Below are 16,225 nucleotides of genomic sequence, written 5' to 3' on the forward strand. Positions count from 1 at the left end.
GATAGAAGATACCTGATAAATACATTAAAGTGATTAATTTTAAACAGGCTCGTATCAAGAATTTTTTTGGGAGGGCAACCCTCCATCCCCCCTGGATACGGCCTTGGTGTTACGGTAACTTAAGGTAGGAAATTAGCTGTTTTGGCATTGTATCAGGAATAAAGCAGGGCTGCGTTCTATTGCCATTTATATGGCTCGTTTCGTTTGTCCTAAGGAACATGGCTATGGGAGAGCATGGAATCAAAGGGGAAGGTAAAACTATCCTAGACGTAGATTATGCAGATCATTTGGGTGTCCTGGGTAAAAAAAAAATATTAGCATTATAAATGATTCTTTGCAGGGTTCAAGAGTTCAGGGGGGAAGAATATTTTTGAAAATTAACGTTAAAAAGACTAGGCCAGTTAGACTAGGAATAAATGAAGGTGAAAAGGTGACGTTGGGTAACGAGAAGATCAAGTGGATAGCTTCATTTACCTAGGTAGTATTATTAGTAAAGATGATGGATGTAGTGAAAACGTCAAAGTAGAATAGCCAAGATTCGGGTTTTTTTTCATCGTTGAGAAAAGTTTAGAAGAATAGGATAAGTCTGCGAACCAAGATTAGAATATTGAAAGGTACAGATGACAGTGGTCAAGTATGGCTCTGCAACGTGGGCGCTTTGGAAGACGGAGGAAGATTTGTAAGACGTTTTGCAGTGGAGTTATCTACGGATGATTTTGAGTATCTGTTTCACTTTCTAGGGCTATAGTGAGAAAAAGGTTGAGATGGCTAGGAAACGTTTTGCTGATGAAGGATGACATATTGGCAAAGATGTCAAAGATAATCAGAATGGCGAAAAGACGGCCTTTTCGGCCATCTGGCCGAAAGGGCTAAATCTAAGGCCAAATGAAAAGCAGGTTGCCCCCCGAATGGGGTAGGAAGATGTCATAAGAAAGGGTTTAAAGAAAGTTGGAACTTCTTGGGAGGGGGTAAAGGTAGAAGCTTTGAATAGGCCTAGACGGAGGAGTTGCTTGTTGCTGGGGCGAGGTGTTATCAAACAGTTCGTGGTAACGAACTGTAAGTAAGGAGCGACCCGGCTCAATGGTAACCGAAACTCTAAAAAACGGGATTTTGATACCAATAGATACATCAAAAGAATCAGATTTTAATTCTGATTTCAAATATCTAAGTTTCATCAAGTTTAGTCTTACCCATCAAAAGTTACGTGCCTGAGAAAATTTGGCTTATTTTCGAAAAAAGGGAGAAAGGCCCCCTAAAAGTTATAGAACCTTAATGAAAATCACACCATCAGATTCCGCGTATCAGAGAACCCTACTGTAGAGGTTTCAAGCTCCTATCAACAAAAATGTGGAATTTTACATTTTTGGCCCGAAGAAAGATCACGGTTGCGTGTGTATTTGTGTTTTTGTTTTTTTTTTTTTTGTTTTTTTTTTTCCCAGGGGTGATCATATAGACCCAGTGGTCCTAGAATATCGTGGGAGGGCTCATTGGAATGGAAATTGAAAGTTCTAGTGCCCTTTTTAAGTGACCAAAAAAAATGGAGGGCAACTAGGCCCCCTCCCACGCTCATTTTTTTTCCCAAAGTCACCCGATCAAAATTTTGAGATAGCCATTTTGTTCAGCATGGTCGAAAATATGATAAAAATGTCTTTTAGGATAACTTGATCCCTCAAAAGCCCCAGGGGGAGGGCTGAAAGTTATGAACTTTACTCAATGTTAACATATAGTATTGGTTATTGGGAAGTATACAGCCTTTTTCAGAGGAGATTTTTTCTGGTAGGCGGGGGAAGGAGAGGGTCGGGGGCTATATGGATGGATCTTTCCATGAAGGAAGTTTTCATGGGGGAAGGGGCATTGCTATGAAGGGGGCGCCGGATTTCCCAGCATTATTAAAGAAAAAGATCAGGAATTAAATAAAAAAAAACAAGTTTTTCAACTGATCAACTGATTGTGATTAAGAGGTCATTTTTAAAGAACTGGAAAAAAAATTCGAACTATAGTTTAAAGAGCAGGGTATTGACTAGGGGGCGAACCCCCTAATATACGTGTTAAAAATTTATGAATATAGAAGTTCGTTACGTAAGTTAATTCTAAGTTACGTATATTTATTACTAATAAAAACTTTCGTAAATAAAATTAAACAAGTTTCGAGAAAGCCATTTAACCAAATATAATATGCAAATCTTGTTTTAATTATTCATGTACGGTGAGCCAAAATCAAAACCTGCATGAATTCAAAAACGTTCAAAAATTAAATAAAAAAAACAAGTTTTTTAACTGAAAGTAAGGAACGACGTTAAAACTTAAAACGACCAGAAATTATTCCGTATATGAATGGAGCTGTCCCCTCCTCAACGCCTCGCTCTTTACGCTAAAGTTTGACTTTCCCACAACTCTATTTTTTTAACAATAAAAACTTTAGCGTAAAGAGCGAGGCGTTGAGGAGGGGACAGCCCCCTTCATATACGGAATAATTTCTGGTCGTTTTAAGTTTTAACGTCGTTCCATAATTTCAGTTAAAAAAAATTGTTTTTTTTATTTAATTAGTAGTAGTATTGGAACTCGTGACTGACGTTTAAAATTTGAATTCGATTCTGATAGGTTTAATCAAACATAACCTTGTGATTATGATTTTTTAATGATTATAGAGAATATGTGATCATGTGGTCACAAATAACAATAGCTAGAGCTGCAACAAGATACCAAGAACTATATTTGATACTTATCTTATTTTTGAAAGTTGATACTAGATAGCTATTCCAGAAGATGACCAGAATTAATTACTGAAATAAAATCTGGTTATATTTCTCCTAAAGCACTTTTTTTAACTATGTGTCGTCGGGCTATCATTTCACTTCAGTAATACCTGAAGGTCATTTTCAAACTTATGAAATGATTGCCAGAAATCGTTAGCTAAGCTGTTCTCAAAGGGAAGATCGTTAGGTAATGTATGTTCACTCACACTTCGATGCTATTGGGGCGCATTATCCTGCTGATCTTTGAGATCATCTCTTTACTTTGAGAAGAGCTTAGAAAACAGTTTTTGAGAATTATATCTGAAGTGTCGATTTGTGTTTGTTGTTCTCAAGGATGATCATTGTACTTAAATGCCATGTATCAAACTAGCGTTTTTTGTGACAAGCATAATATTAATGTTGATTAAAGATGTATGGCCGAAGCAGGTGCGTCGTTTCGGGGGGGGGGGCAGTTGCTCCCACCCCCCAATAATTTGGTGAGTAAAATATTATATAGCCCATGCCCCTTGACTACCTGGACATGGACCCTTGCCCCCCCCTCCATTAAAAATGCTGGAGCTACGTCCCTGGGCCTAATAATTTGGAATTGCATACTTCAATCTAAACTGTTTCTATTTTAAAAATGCCAATTGAGGTGTTTTAGAATACAGGCTCAATATAAAGGTTCACGCGCAACTGAAAAAAAGTCACATTTGCTTTCTTTTTATATTATTAGGAACGACAGAAAACGGGAAACAGGGAAGAATCGACGCTTCAATGTGGATTTTGTAGGAATAATTTCTTTCCTCTGGTTGTAACTGAAAATTGTTACTTAGCCCTATCTACAAGGAATAACAAAAAAAAACATATTATTGTAAATTTTGTGTAGAAACTGGGAAGAATCGACGCTTCAATGTGGATTTTGTAGGAATAATTTCTTTCCTCTGGTTGTAACTGAAAATTGTTACTTAGCCTTATCTACAAGGAATAATATAAAAAAACATATTATTGTAAATTTGGTGTAGAAACATGGTAAATTATAGAAAAGAAAGGAAGACATTTAAAAACAGGTCAGTCTGATAACAAATTAATCACTTGTGAGGCGTTTTTCTGTAAAGTAGTCTTTTTTCCAATCTTACATTTTATTCTATCTTGATTTTCTTTTCAATTTAATATTGCATTATTCCATAGGTTGCTGGTTCCATGAAACTTGAGCTTGCCCAATACCGTGAAGTGGCAGCCTTTGCCCAATTTGGCTCTGACTTGGACGCCTCCACACAACAACTTCTTAGCCGTGGTGTCCGTCTTACTGAACTCCTTAAACAGGGACAATATGGTATGCTTATTTTTGAAGTTTTTACGACAACTCTATCATTAAAAACCTTATATGCCCCCTGGGCATAACGTACAACCTTTGCCCTGGGGACTCTCGGGGGTTTGTCATCCTTAAATACATTATTTCCAGAACTTTCAACTACTCTGAACAAAATGGCTATCTCTACGCTTTGATTGAATGTGTTTGGGGAAATGGAGGGCGTGAGAGGGGGGTTAATCACTCCACTGATTTTCGACTATTAAAAAGGGCAATTTCAATTTCCAATCAAATGAGCCCCTTTTGAAATATAAAACCTTATATGCCCCCTGGGCACAAATTACAACCCTTGCACTGAAAGCTCTGATGGGGTTTTTATCGTAAAAGACCTAATCTCCAGAACTTTCGACTACGTTGAACAAAATGGATATCTCAAAATTTTGATTGGATGTGTTTGGGGAAATGGTGGGCGTGAGAGGGGGGTTAGTTGCCCATTTCAATAAAACCTTATATGCCCCCAGGGTATAACTTGTAACCCTTGCCCTGAAGACTGTGGGGAGAGTGTCCTGCTCAAAGGTATAATTTCCTGAACTTTAAACTTCGTGGAACAAAATGGCTATCAAGAAATTATGATCGGATATGTTTGGGGAAATGGTGGGCGTGGTAGAGGTGTTTGGTGTCTTCCAATCACTTTCAACTATTAAAAAGGGCACTAGCCATTCCAATTTCCAATCGAATGAGTCAATTTTGAAGTTTCTACGACGACGCGTTCAGTAAAGGCCTTATCTGCCCCCAGGGCATAACTTACAACCCTTGCCCTGATGGCTGTGGGGGAGTGTCCTCCTCAAAAACAAAATTTTTATCTGGAAATTCAAAACACTGAAAAAAATGGCTATCTTAAAATTTTGATTGGATGTGTTTGGGGAAAAGGTGGGCGAGAGAGGGGGGCTGGTTGCCCTCAAATCACTTTTAACTATTGATAAGGGTAGTATCCCTTTAAGCTTCTAATCGAATGAGCCCTTTTTGAAGTTTCTACTAGAAATTTTTCAATAAAAACTTATATGTCCCCAGGGCATAGCTCATAACCCATACCCTGAAGACTGTGGGGGAGTGTACTTCTCAAAGGTATAATTTCCTGCACTTTAACTGCGTGGAACAAAATAGCTATCTCACACTTTTAATTGGATGTGTCAGGGGAAACGATGGGCGTGGAAGGGGTGTTAGTTGCCTTCCAAAGACTTTCGACTATTAAAAAGGACACAAGCCATTTCAATTTCTAATCAAATGAGCCCTCTTTGAAGTTTCTACGACAACGCGTTCTATAAAAACTTTATATGCCCCCTGGGCATAACTTAACCCGTGTCCTGCGGTCCGTGAGGAGACGTACATTCTCAAAGACCTAATTTCCAGAACTTAAAACTCGGTTAACGAACCTGGCTACCTAAAAATTTAGATTGGATTCTCTCGGGGGACTGATGGGCGTGGGGGGGGGGCTAGTTGCCCTCCCATCAATTTTGTCAATTAAAAAGGGTACAAGCCATTCGTATTTCCAATCGAATGAGCCTGTTCTGAAGTTTCTACGACAGCGCCGTCTATAAAAAGCCTTATATATGCCCCCAGGCCATAACTTAAAACCCTTGTCCTGAGGGTTATGAGGGAGTGTTCTCCTCAAAAATATATTTTCTATCTGGAAAACAACTACGCTGAACAAAATGGCTATCTCAAAATTTTGATTGGATGTGTTTGGGGGAATGATGGGCGTGGGGGGGGGGGGGCTAGTTGCCCTCCAAATATTTTCGAAAATTAAAAAGGGCACTAGCCACTCCAATTTCCAATCGAATGAGCCCTTTTCGAAGTTTATACGACAACTCCTTCGATACGAAGTGCCCGGGTGGAGAAAAAACACATTGTGCCTACATCGTTCTTTACATAGGCAGCGCTATATAAAGTACTGTAGTGCTAGAGAAAGTGTGGCTTTCCTTTAAAGATCTAGTCGTCCTTGGGAATAACGGATATTCAATGTTTGGATTTTTGTGGGCGAAAAATTTTATTAAATTAGTTAATTTTGATTATCTTCACGGCTCAACGTGACAGAACTGGCAAAAATGTGGTACTGCCCAAGGAACCTCATAACGTTGAAACAACCCTTAAAAAAATCTTAGAAATTTCATGTACGACCAGCTCTAAGATGGATCCAGGGGGTCAAAGTATTTTTTTGGACATCCTTGGTACTTCTGTTAATTAAATGCCCATTGTTTATTTTAGTACCAATGGCTATTGAAGATCAAGTAGCTATCATTTATTGTGGTGTCCGAGGTCACTTGGACAAAGTCGACCCATCAAAGATTACCAAGTTTGAGAAGGAATTTTCTCAGCATATTAAGTGAGTTTTTTTTCTCTCTGCATTATCCAGTTTTTGGTTTCGTCATTAATGCTTAATGTTCTCTCTAATAGCAATTGGTGAATCCGGTTTTGAAATTTGGGAATGTTTGCCATCTTAGGTAATTTATAGAGCCGTATTTACCCTGTAAATAATTTCATACCTTTGAAAACAAGAAGAAAAAAATAATGAATTTGAATTCAAATGTCTAAAATGATGGTGTTTAAATATATTTCCTGTGTATCCTAGATACTGCCTCTTGATAAAAATTATCCAGCGAAAAAACGCAGATTGATATTCCTTTTGTATTTAAATTTTTCTTAATTTCGGTTGATTTCTGAGTAAATGCTGTGCAGGCATTAATTTTTTTGTATTTTAAGTGCCGATTCCAACAATTACAAGCCTCGGACTGGAGCTTATATCCGTAGCTATCGTCTTTTCTTCATTTTGTCATAAATGTAAAAATTTTGCAGTGCTCCTTGAAACTTGTAAATCTATTCACTTTTGGTGAAGAAAATCCTTCGGACAGATTAGATTGCTTTCATGTCATTTTCCTTTTCATGTTCCTTTTTTGACAAAGGAAAGAAACTAATGTTGTAGCTGTAATGTTAGTTTCGGTTATCACTACTATTGAAGCTACTATTATCACTACTCACTACTACGATATCGCTACTATTATCACTACTAATTTGTCCATTATCATACAATTGCAGATTTATAAAATTGCGTTAATGAAGTGTTATTAAATGTTGTAGCTGTAATGTTAGTTTCGATTATCACTACTATTGAAGCTACTATTATCACTACGATATCACTACTACGCTATCACTATATCACTACTATTATCACTACTACTATCACTACTCACTACTACGATATCACTACTATTATCACTACTAATTTGTCCATTATCATACAATTGCAGATTTATAAAATTGCGTTAATGAAGTGTTATTAAATGTTGTAGCTGTAATGTTAGTTTCGATTATCACTACTATTGAAGCTACTATTATCACTACTCACTACTACTATCACTACTATTATCACTACTAATTTGTCCATTATCATACAATTGCAGATTTATAAAATTGCGTTAATGAAGTGTTATTAAATGTTGTAGCTGTAATGTTAGTTTCGATTATCACTACTATTGAAGCTACTATTATCACTACGATATCACTACTACGCTATCACTATATCACTACTATTATCACTACTCACTACTACTATCACTACTACGATATCACTACTATTATCACTACTAATTTGTCCATTATCATACAATTGCAGATTTATAAAATTGCGTTAATGAAGTGTTATTAAATGTTGTAGCTGTAATGTTAGTTTCGATTATCACTACTATTGAAGCTACTATTATCACTACGATATCACTACTACGCTATCACTATATCACTACTATTATCACTACTCACTACTACTATCACTACTACTATATCACTATTATTATCACTACTAATTTTTCCATTATCATACAATTGCAGATTTATAAAATTGCGTTAATGAAGTGTTATTAAATGTTGTAGCTGTAATGTTAGTTTCGATTATCACTACTATTGAAGCTACTATTATCACTACGATATCACTACTACGCTATCACTATATCACTACTATTATCACTACTCACTACTACTATCACTACTACGATATCACTATTATTATCACTACTAATTTTTCCATTATCATACAATTGCAGATTTATAAAATTGCGTTAATGAAGTGTTATTAAATGTTGTAGCTGTAATGTTAGTTTCGATTATCACTACTATTGAAGCTACTATTATCACTACGATATCACTACTACGCTATCACTATATCACTACTATTATCACTACTACTATCACGACTCACTACTACTATCACTACTACGATATCACTACTATTATCACTACTAATTTGTCCATTATCATACAATTGCAGATTTATAAAATTGCGTTAATGAAGTGTTATTAAATGTTGTAGCTGTAATGTTAGTTTCGATTATCACTACTATTGAAGCTACTATTATCACTACGATATCACTACTACTATCACTACTACGATATCACTACTATTATCACTACTAATTTGTCCATTATCATACAATTGCAGATTTATAAAATTGCGTTAATGAAGTGTTATTAAATGTTGTAGCTGTAATGTTAGTTTCGATTATCACTACTATTGAAGCTACTATTATCACTACGATATCACTACTACGCTATCACTATATCACTACTACTATCACTACTCACTACTACTATCACTACTACGATATCACTATTATTATCACTACTTATTTGTCCATTATCATACAATTGCAGATTTATAAAATTGCGTTAATGAAGTGTTATTAAACTGCGGCAAATTATAAAATCAGCATGGGCACTGTATAATAGAACTTCCCCAAAAAACCTGTATAATATCTAATATTTGATTTATTTATATATAATAAACCTGAATTATCCCATCTGATAACCTGAAATTATTACAAAAATTGTTATTCTACACCGACGGAAGTTACTTTCCTTGTAACAGGCGGGATTGAACCAGCCAACCTTTGATTAAAAGGTTTGGTTTCATCCACTACGCTGTCACAAGGTTACCATTAGTTTGATTTTTCTACAAGATGTATCGTTATTTCTTCGGAGTTGTACGATGAAATAGTTATAATGGTTCATTAAGTGGTTAAGAACGAAATTCTTAAAAACTGTCTTATTAGTTCAAGTCCATTTTCACTGTTATCCTGGGGAAATATCGTCTAAACATTTTACAAACCCTATGTTACAATTAAATTGTAACAATTTATTTAGAAATAATGCTATAATTTCTGGGGTACGGGCTAATGTATACAGGATAAAAACAGGTTTTTCCCTTTGCTTTTGGTGAAATTAAAGTGTCAACATGTCTAAAGGAGTAACTATTAAAGCGTCAACATGTATACTTAATATTCATGAAATCGGGGCAAGTGGTGACAGAGGGGTCACTTGCCCGGGCACAAAAATTTTAGGGGCGCAAAATTTCAAATAAATAATCTTAACAGTTATAAATTACACGGTAAAAAAATTTGCGATTTTCTCAAAGGCTTGAAAAATTCACATGTAAGATTGGGCAGAAGATAGCTTTAGGTCAAAGCACTCAGAAGATTTTCTAGCCGTATATTCTAAATTAAATACTTAGGATTCTCATAGGTAAAGTTAGATGGCATTTATTGTTTTATCCAGGTCACCAACGTGAGTGCCATTTTAAAACGTTGGAAAATTATTCTTCTAAGAAGATTCACTATCGCATTCTAAAAATTGAAATACTTTCCAGAAATAGAAAGCCTCTGAACATCATTCTTTATATGATTATTGTAATAACTATATAATTTTTTATATACTTATATTTATATATAATTCAAATAATTATATAATTTAATAAGTTGCCCCTTTTTTTTTAATTTGACTCCTTCCTTATTTATTTAGTTCTACTTTTCTTGCTTATTGGAGTAAATTCACAACGCAGTATAATATTCAGTAGAGTCTTTATCTCCTCATTTTCTACATTCTCGCTTTTTTTTTTAGTGGACTTCACAATGTCGCTGTTGACTAACAAGAACGGAACTTTGCAGAATTTGTCAAAATTCTGGTAAAGTCAGGGAATTCAACTCCTGATGGTAAAAAAAATTACCCCGTGTCTTAAGTTTTAGTGATTGATTTGATTAATAAGTTTTAGTTTAGAAAAAACACTAAATGGAGAATCGAATGGTATCACTCTTTTGTTATTGTAGCGTTTAGCTAAAAAAAAAAAAAGAAAAAAAGGGATCTAGATACCAAAATTACCATTCTTATTTTCAGGTGGCTTCCTGTCTTTGCCTGCTTCTTCTCTCTCTCTTTTTTTTTTATTTTTTTTTTTTTTATTTATTTATTTATTTATAATCAAAAGCTGAAAATCATTTGTGCAGAGATTTGAACTTTGTGCAATCATTTGTGCAGAGATTTGATGTAATTCTCTTATTTCCTTAAATGATTTGTTTTCTTGACGTGTTTTCAAGTTTTACGTTCTTGATTTGGAGTCTTTGTTTTTATTAGCCGAGTCGGGTGACTAATTTTGAATCAAGGCCGTATTCCAGAAGTTAATTATTGGTTATTGCCTTCATCCTAAAATGGCTGATAGCTGCAATAGCAAACGCATAATTTCAATTTGCATAGTTTTTTTGTTTTCGTTCTTGATTTGATGTTGTTTATGACTATTTTGTTTTTGTTAACCAAGTGTGGTGCTGAATTTAAAATCAAGGATGGGTTCCAGAAGCCAATTATTATTAACTTAAGGTTCGTTTTTATCTTTTGAAAAAAATTTGGCGAAAAAAAAAATTTGCGAGAAATTTGACTCCTTCCTTATTTATTTAGTTCTACTTTTCTTGCAACAAACAAGTATGTGTCCAATAAGAGAGTCATGCCTACTCTTGCCATTTACCCGTGTCCCAGCCATTTAAACATTTGCCTCTCAAATATTTGGACTACTGTCTTGGCTTTTCTCTGTCTTCAATTGGCCATGTCTTGATGCAACCTATGCCACCTACTGCAAAATACTTGATAACTTTAAAGTAAAAATCAACGGACTCGGTTGAGGCCTTCGGCCTCGACCTCGTTGCAACTTATTATCTCATTCCTTCTTGTTTGTTCAGTTTTCTTTCTATTTAATTTTTGTTCTATTTAATGCAATCTAATTCATTCTTTTAGGACTAGCCACCGTGATATCTTAGACATTATTGCCAAGGAAGGACAAATTTCACCGGAAACCGATGCTAAATTGAAGAAGGTTGTCACCGACTTTTTGAGCACCTTCCAGGCTTAAAAAATATTATTTCAAGAGGCAGTTTCACCTAAGCCCTTTTATCAACAAGAGTCGTGAATAAATCATGTAAGATATTGTATTCGATGTTAAAATACATCTTTTCCCTAAACAATATTAAGGGAATATTTGTTGAATGTTTTAAATTGACTTTTATTGACACAAGGGTAGGAACCCATAATAGACAGCGTTGCCACAGTTGTGGTAAACAGTCGAGTTTGGTGACTCAAACTTACAGGGATTTTCAGGAATTGAAATTCATCTGATCCAAGAAAGTTTCGTTCGCCTGATTTGATGGAATCAAGATTCTAAAAGAAAAACACCATAGGTTTGTATTTCTTCAAAATATTAGCAGATCCTTGACATAAGCTGGATCTAAAATGACGGATCAAAAAATATTTAATATATTCAGTATTAATTTAAAATTTCATAGTACAGATTTGTATGGTACATATATATAGCTTAGTTCTTCATTTATTTATTTAATATTTATAACGGAAAGTGACCTGGAATTTTTTTTTTTTATTATTATTATTCTTTAAGCAGTCACTTTCTGGGCGAATTTCACTTAATATTTAAAGATAATTAGTTGAGTTTTATATAAGCTTTTAGAAATTCGACAAAAGCTAATTTAAATTCCCAGTATTTGAAGTGGTTTGAGAAAAGATTATCTTTCCTTTACTTATGGTAAGTACTAAATTTAGGACATTTAACTGACTTATTTTACTTATAATGTTGTTTACGGTGATTTAGTTGTGAGCATAATGGTTATTCCACACTAAGCTGTGAGATCTTTCACACTAGCATAACTTGAGACTTGATTTTAAGTTATGTAATCTTATAGGCCAAATTTATAGGCTAAGTAGACTCGAGCTCTACTTAGAATTTTTTATTTCGCTAGTTTATTGTCACTTTGTTGAAAAATTCAAGATAGCAGCAGCAAACTGATGAACGCTTCCTAGAAACCCTCTCATGCTTGATCAGAGCTTGTCTTGATCACCATTCCAAGTTTTAAATTTTTGAATAGTTCACTTATGATGATTGTGATGAACTTAAAGGATGATAATAATGGTTTTATAGATTTTTATATCAGCCTAGTATGAAAGATCTTATTTAAGTATGAAAGGTTATGCTCAACATAGCATAATTTAGCACAAGTACGTAGCTTGAAAGCCGCTAACCCCTGGTCTTGAATTGGCTAATTTGGTCTTGAATTGGGACAAAATTTAAACTTTAGCATAAAGAGATAGGTGTTGAGGAGGGGACAATTCCTCTCATATTTGACAGCCCGTGCGCCAGCAATGGCTCTGCTGGATCTTTGTCCTATCCTATCAAAAATGCACATAAATGTGACGTCACTCATATTGTTTTGACACATTTAACTATTTTTTTTAACAAATTTAATAGATTCAATATAATTTAATATTATTAATATGATTTAATAAATTAAAAAACTTTATAATTTTTATTATTTTAGCTTACTAATCATGGATCAATCCGCATATGTTAAATAGCTGAAAGCTTTTTACCATTCCTGAATAGTACTATTTACTAAACAATGATTTTGTGATTTTTTTAACTCGTTTTCAGAATGGACAAAGAGTATATTTTTTTCTTGAGAATTTATGAATATAAGTGAAAACAGTGGGTGCAAAAAGGATATCAAATTGATAAGATTTGATTTTTTCAATAAGGATACAATATTACACTTTACTATTCCCCCAAAGGCTCTGGTCTGTACAGAATTGATCCAAGTTGTAAATGCATAAATGACAAAAGTCTGCAAGCTGAGGAAAACAAGTTAAAAAGATCAAGTCATGTACAGCCCGTTTGAATTTTCGCCCCTTGATCTGTGCCTAATATAGTCGAATCACTGTGTATAGTCGAATCACTTTCGACTATAAAAAAGGGCACTAGCCATTTCAATTTGCAATCGAATGAGCCTTTTTTGAAATTTCTACGACAACGCGTTATATAAAAACCTTATATGCCCCCTGGGCATAATTTACAACCCTTACCTAAGGTCTGTTTAGGTGGTTGTCATTCTCTAAGACCGAATTTCCAGAACTATCAACTACGTTAAACAACATGGCTATCTCAAAATTTTGATCGGGTGTGTTAGGGGAAATGGTGGGCGTGAGAGGGGCGGTAGTCGCTCTCAAATCACTTTCAACTATTAAAAATGGCTCTAGCCCTTTCAATTTCCAATCAAATGAGCCGTTTTGAAGTTTCTACGACAACATATTCAATACAAATCTTATATGCCCCCAGGGCATAACTTACAAACCTGGCCCTGAGGGCTGGGGGGGGGTCATTCTCAGAGACCTAATTTCCAGAACTTTCTACTACGTTGAGAAAATGGCTATCTGAAAATTTTGATTGGATGTGTTTGGAGGAATGGTAGGCGTGAGAGGGGGGTTAGTTGCCATCCAATCACTTTCAAATATTAAAAAGGGCACTAGGCCTCTCAACTTCAAATTCAATGAGCCCCTTTTGAAGTTTTACGACAACTCTATCTATAAAAACCTTATATGCGCCCAGGGCAGATCTTACAACCTTTGCCCTTGGGGCTTTGGGGGGTTTGTCATCCTTAAATACATAATTTTTAGAACTTTCAACTACGTTCAACAAATCCCCCTCTCCTCATAAAAAACCTTCTATTGAGAAAAAATTTAGCTATAGACTAAGCTATGTACAAGGTTGGGAAATTAAAGATTGAAACGGGAGTTACCCCAAAAATATGATTCATAAAAAATTGTAAATTATTGCCTATGGGGAGGGGGGATATGGGGCTATCATTTTTAAATGATAATATCTCTTCTTCTTTTTTTGAAAGCAGAGATGCCAAAAAGATAATTACTTTTTTCATTTAAAGAGGAAATGGAAGAAAATGATACAAAATTCCCTGGGAAACCATTGAAATATTTTGATAGACCCTGGGCCCCCCCCCCATTGGGACTTGTTCATTGTCTTGGGTATTTTGCTATTTCTAATAGGCTACTGGCCTAATTTGGCTTTTGTGTGTCTACCCTTTTAATTAGACTCTTTGGATCTTATTGAATGCCACGGCGAATCTATGACTCTGTTTTCCAATAATTTGAGGTATATCTGAATAATTTCGACATTTTTGTTGTTGTCTTTGTACCCCTTTACTCATACCCTCTTTTTTCCAGTTTCCAAGGAACACTAAGCTGTTTAACGTTATTTTGCGTGTTTGTTTGAACCATATAGTGAGCTAGTTAATTATTAAGTAAATTATTTTTTACTGTAAAGCTGAGACGGTATTCTATCAAGGTGGTATCCAGAGGGGGGGGGGGGTAGGGAGGTATTACATTTAAATTATAATATCTCGAAATTTCCAGAGGGGGAGGGGAGATATTACATTTAACTGATAATATCTTGAATTTTTTTTTATTGAAAGCAGGCATGCCAAAAAGCTATTTTTTAATTTAAAGCAGAAACGGCATCCTATCAAGGTGGTATCCAGAGGGGGGGTAGGGAGGTATTACATTTAAATGATAATATCTCGAAATTTCCAGAGGGGGAGGGGCGGTATTACATTTAACCGATAATATCTTGAATTTTTTTATTGAAAGCAGGCATGCCAAAGTTATTTTTTTAATTTAAAGCAGAAACGGCATCCTATCAAGGTGGTATCCAGAGGGGGGGGGGGGTAGAGAACTATCATATTTAAATGATAATACCTCGATTTTTTTTCTTGAAAGCAGGGATGCCAATAAGTTTTTTTTATTTAAAGCAGAGACGGTATCCTATCAAGATGGTATCCAGAGGGGGGGGGATAGGGAGTTATTATATTTAAGTGTTAGTACCTTGATTTTTTTTTTTTTTTTTTGAAAGCAGGGATGCCAAAAAGTTGATAAGTTGACAATAATTAACAATATTTTAGTGAGTTATAATTTATAAAGCACTTGTATAGTTTTATCGTCCAAAGGGGAAGGGACACATGCGTCCAACCCGTTTTTTTTTCTTATTGATGAAGCGAGGTTACTTTGAAAACATTCATTCTTAAGTACCAGGCAGATTCACACTAAAACGAATGACTTTCTTAAATTTGGTAATTTTTGTGAGCATTTGGAAATCAAAGCTGATACTAAGTCTCCTAACATTTTACTTGGATTAAAAGTGACCAACTAGTAAAAAAATCTCTACATCTTCCTGGAGCTACTTCAGTCAGCATATTATTTCATTTAATTACATTTAAAACGGATGAGCTTTTCTTTTTTTTTCCTAAGAAAATATCTGGCACTTCATTTTTCTTCATACTGAATAAACCATTAAGCGTTTTTCGTTTCATCGTAATTGAAGTGTTCTCATGTGAAGTGTTCATCATGTATTTTTCAATTTGATGAATTTACTCCTTTTAGATGCAGTTTATAATTTAGCTGATATTAGGTATTTATGAGTTTATACTTTAGAATGAATTCCCAAAAGAAAAAATGAATAATATCCAAAAGAGCAGCCAAAAGCAATAAAAAAAGCAGCAGTTCAGCCATAGCCTACATGACATATATTCTATAAAGAAGCCAAAAAAGACTTTAAAATGTATATTTTTTTTTAATAGGTATTAAAAACCAGTTTTTAATACAAGGAAAGCTTTTTAGGAATCCAAAAGAGCAAAACAAAAACAATCAATATCAAAGCCACACATTTCAACTGTTTTAAAAGTTACAAAACAGATACAGGCAAAGGGCATTATGAAAAAATTAAGCTTCGAAGTTCAAAGTTATATTCATAGTTTTTACCCAGATAACTGACAAATTTTGTGATACAGTATTTGAAGTTTTGTATGCAGTAATGCTCAATGAAAAAAACACTACTAATTTTGATGATTATTTATGTTAAGAATACATAGCTAATAGCTACTTCAACTATTATGCAATGGTTCTAAAACTCCACAGCCATTTCGTTTCTACCAGATTTCGACTTCTCTGGATGAATAACGAA

At 34.7% G+C, this 16,225-nt stretch overlaps 1 protein-coding gene across 1 annotated transcript in view; it reads left to right on the forward strand.

Moving 5' to 3' along the window:
* blw (ATP synthase subunit alpha blw, mitochondrial) overlaps positions 1–11,406 on the forward strand; it is a 37,518-nt gene extending 26,112 nt beyond the window's left edge. The window contains exons 8-10 of the mRNA XM_089107022.1: positions 3,927–4,071; positions 6,313–6,430; positions 11,149–11,406. Coding sequence (XP_088963148.1) covers positions 3,927–4,071; positions 6,313–6,430; positions 11,149–11,263 — 378 coding nt within the window. The 3' untranslated portion in view covers positions 11,264–11,406. The remainder of the gene's footprint in view (positions 1–3,926; positions 4,072–6,312; positions 6,431–11,148) is intronic.
* Positions 11,407–16,225: the final 4,819 nt, after the last annotated feature.

The sequence above is a fragment of the Artemia sp. Qi Xiang Cuo genome, chromosome 21 (genome assembly GCF_049724085.1).
Source record: "Artemia sp. Qi Xiang Cuo chromosome 21, ASM4972408v1, whole genome shotgun sequence".
Classification (NCBI taxonomy): Eukaryota; Metazoa; Arthropoda; class Branchiopoda; order Anostraca; family Artemiidae; genus Artemia; species Artemia sp. Qi Xiang Cuo.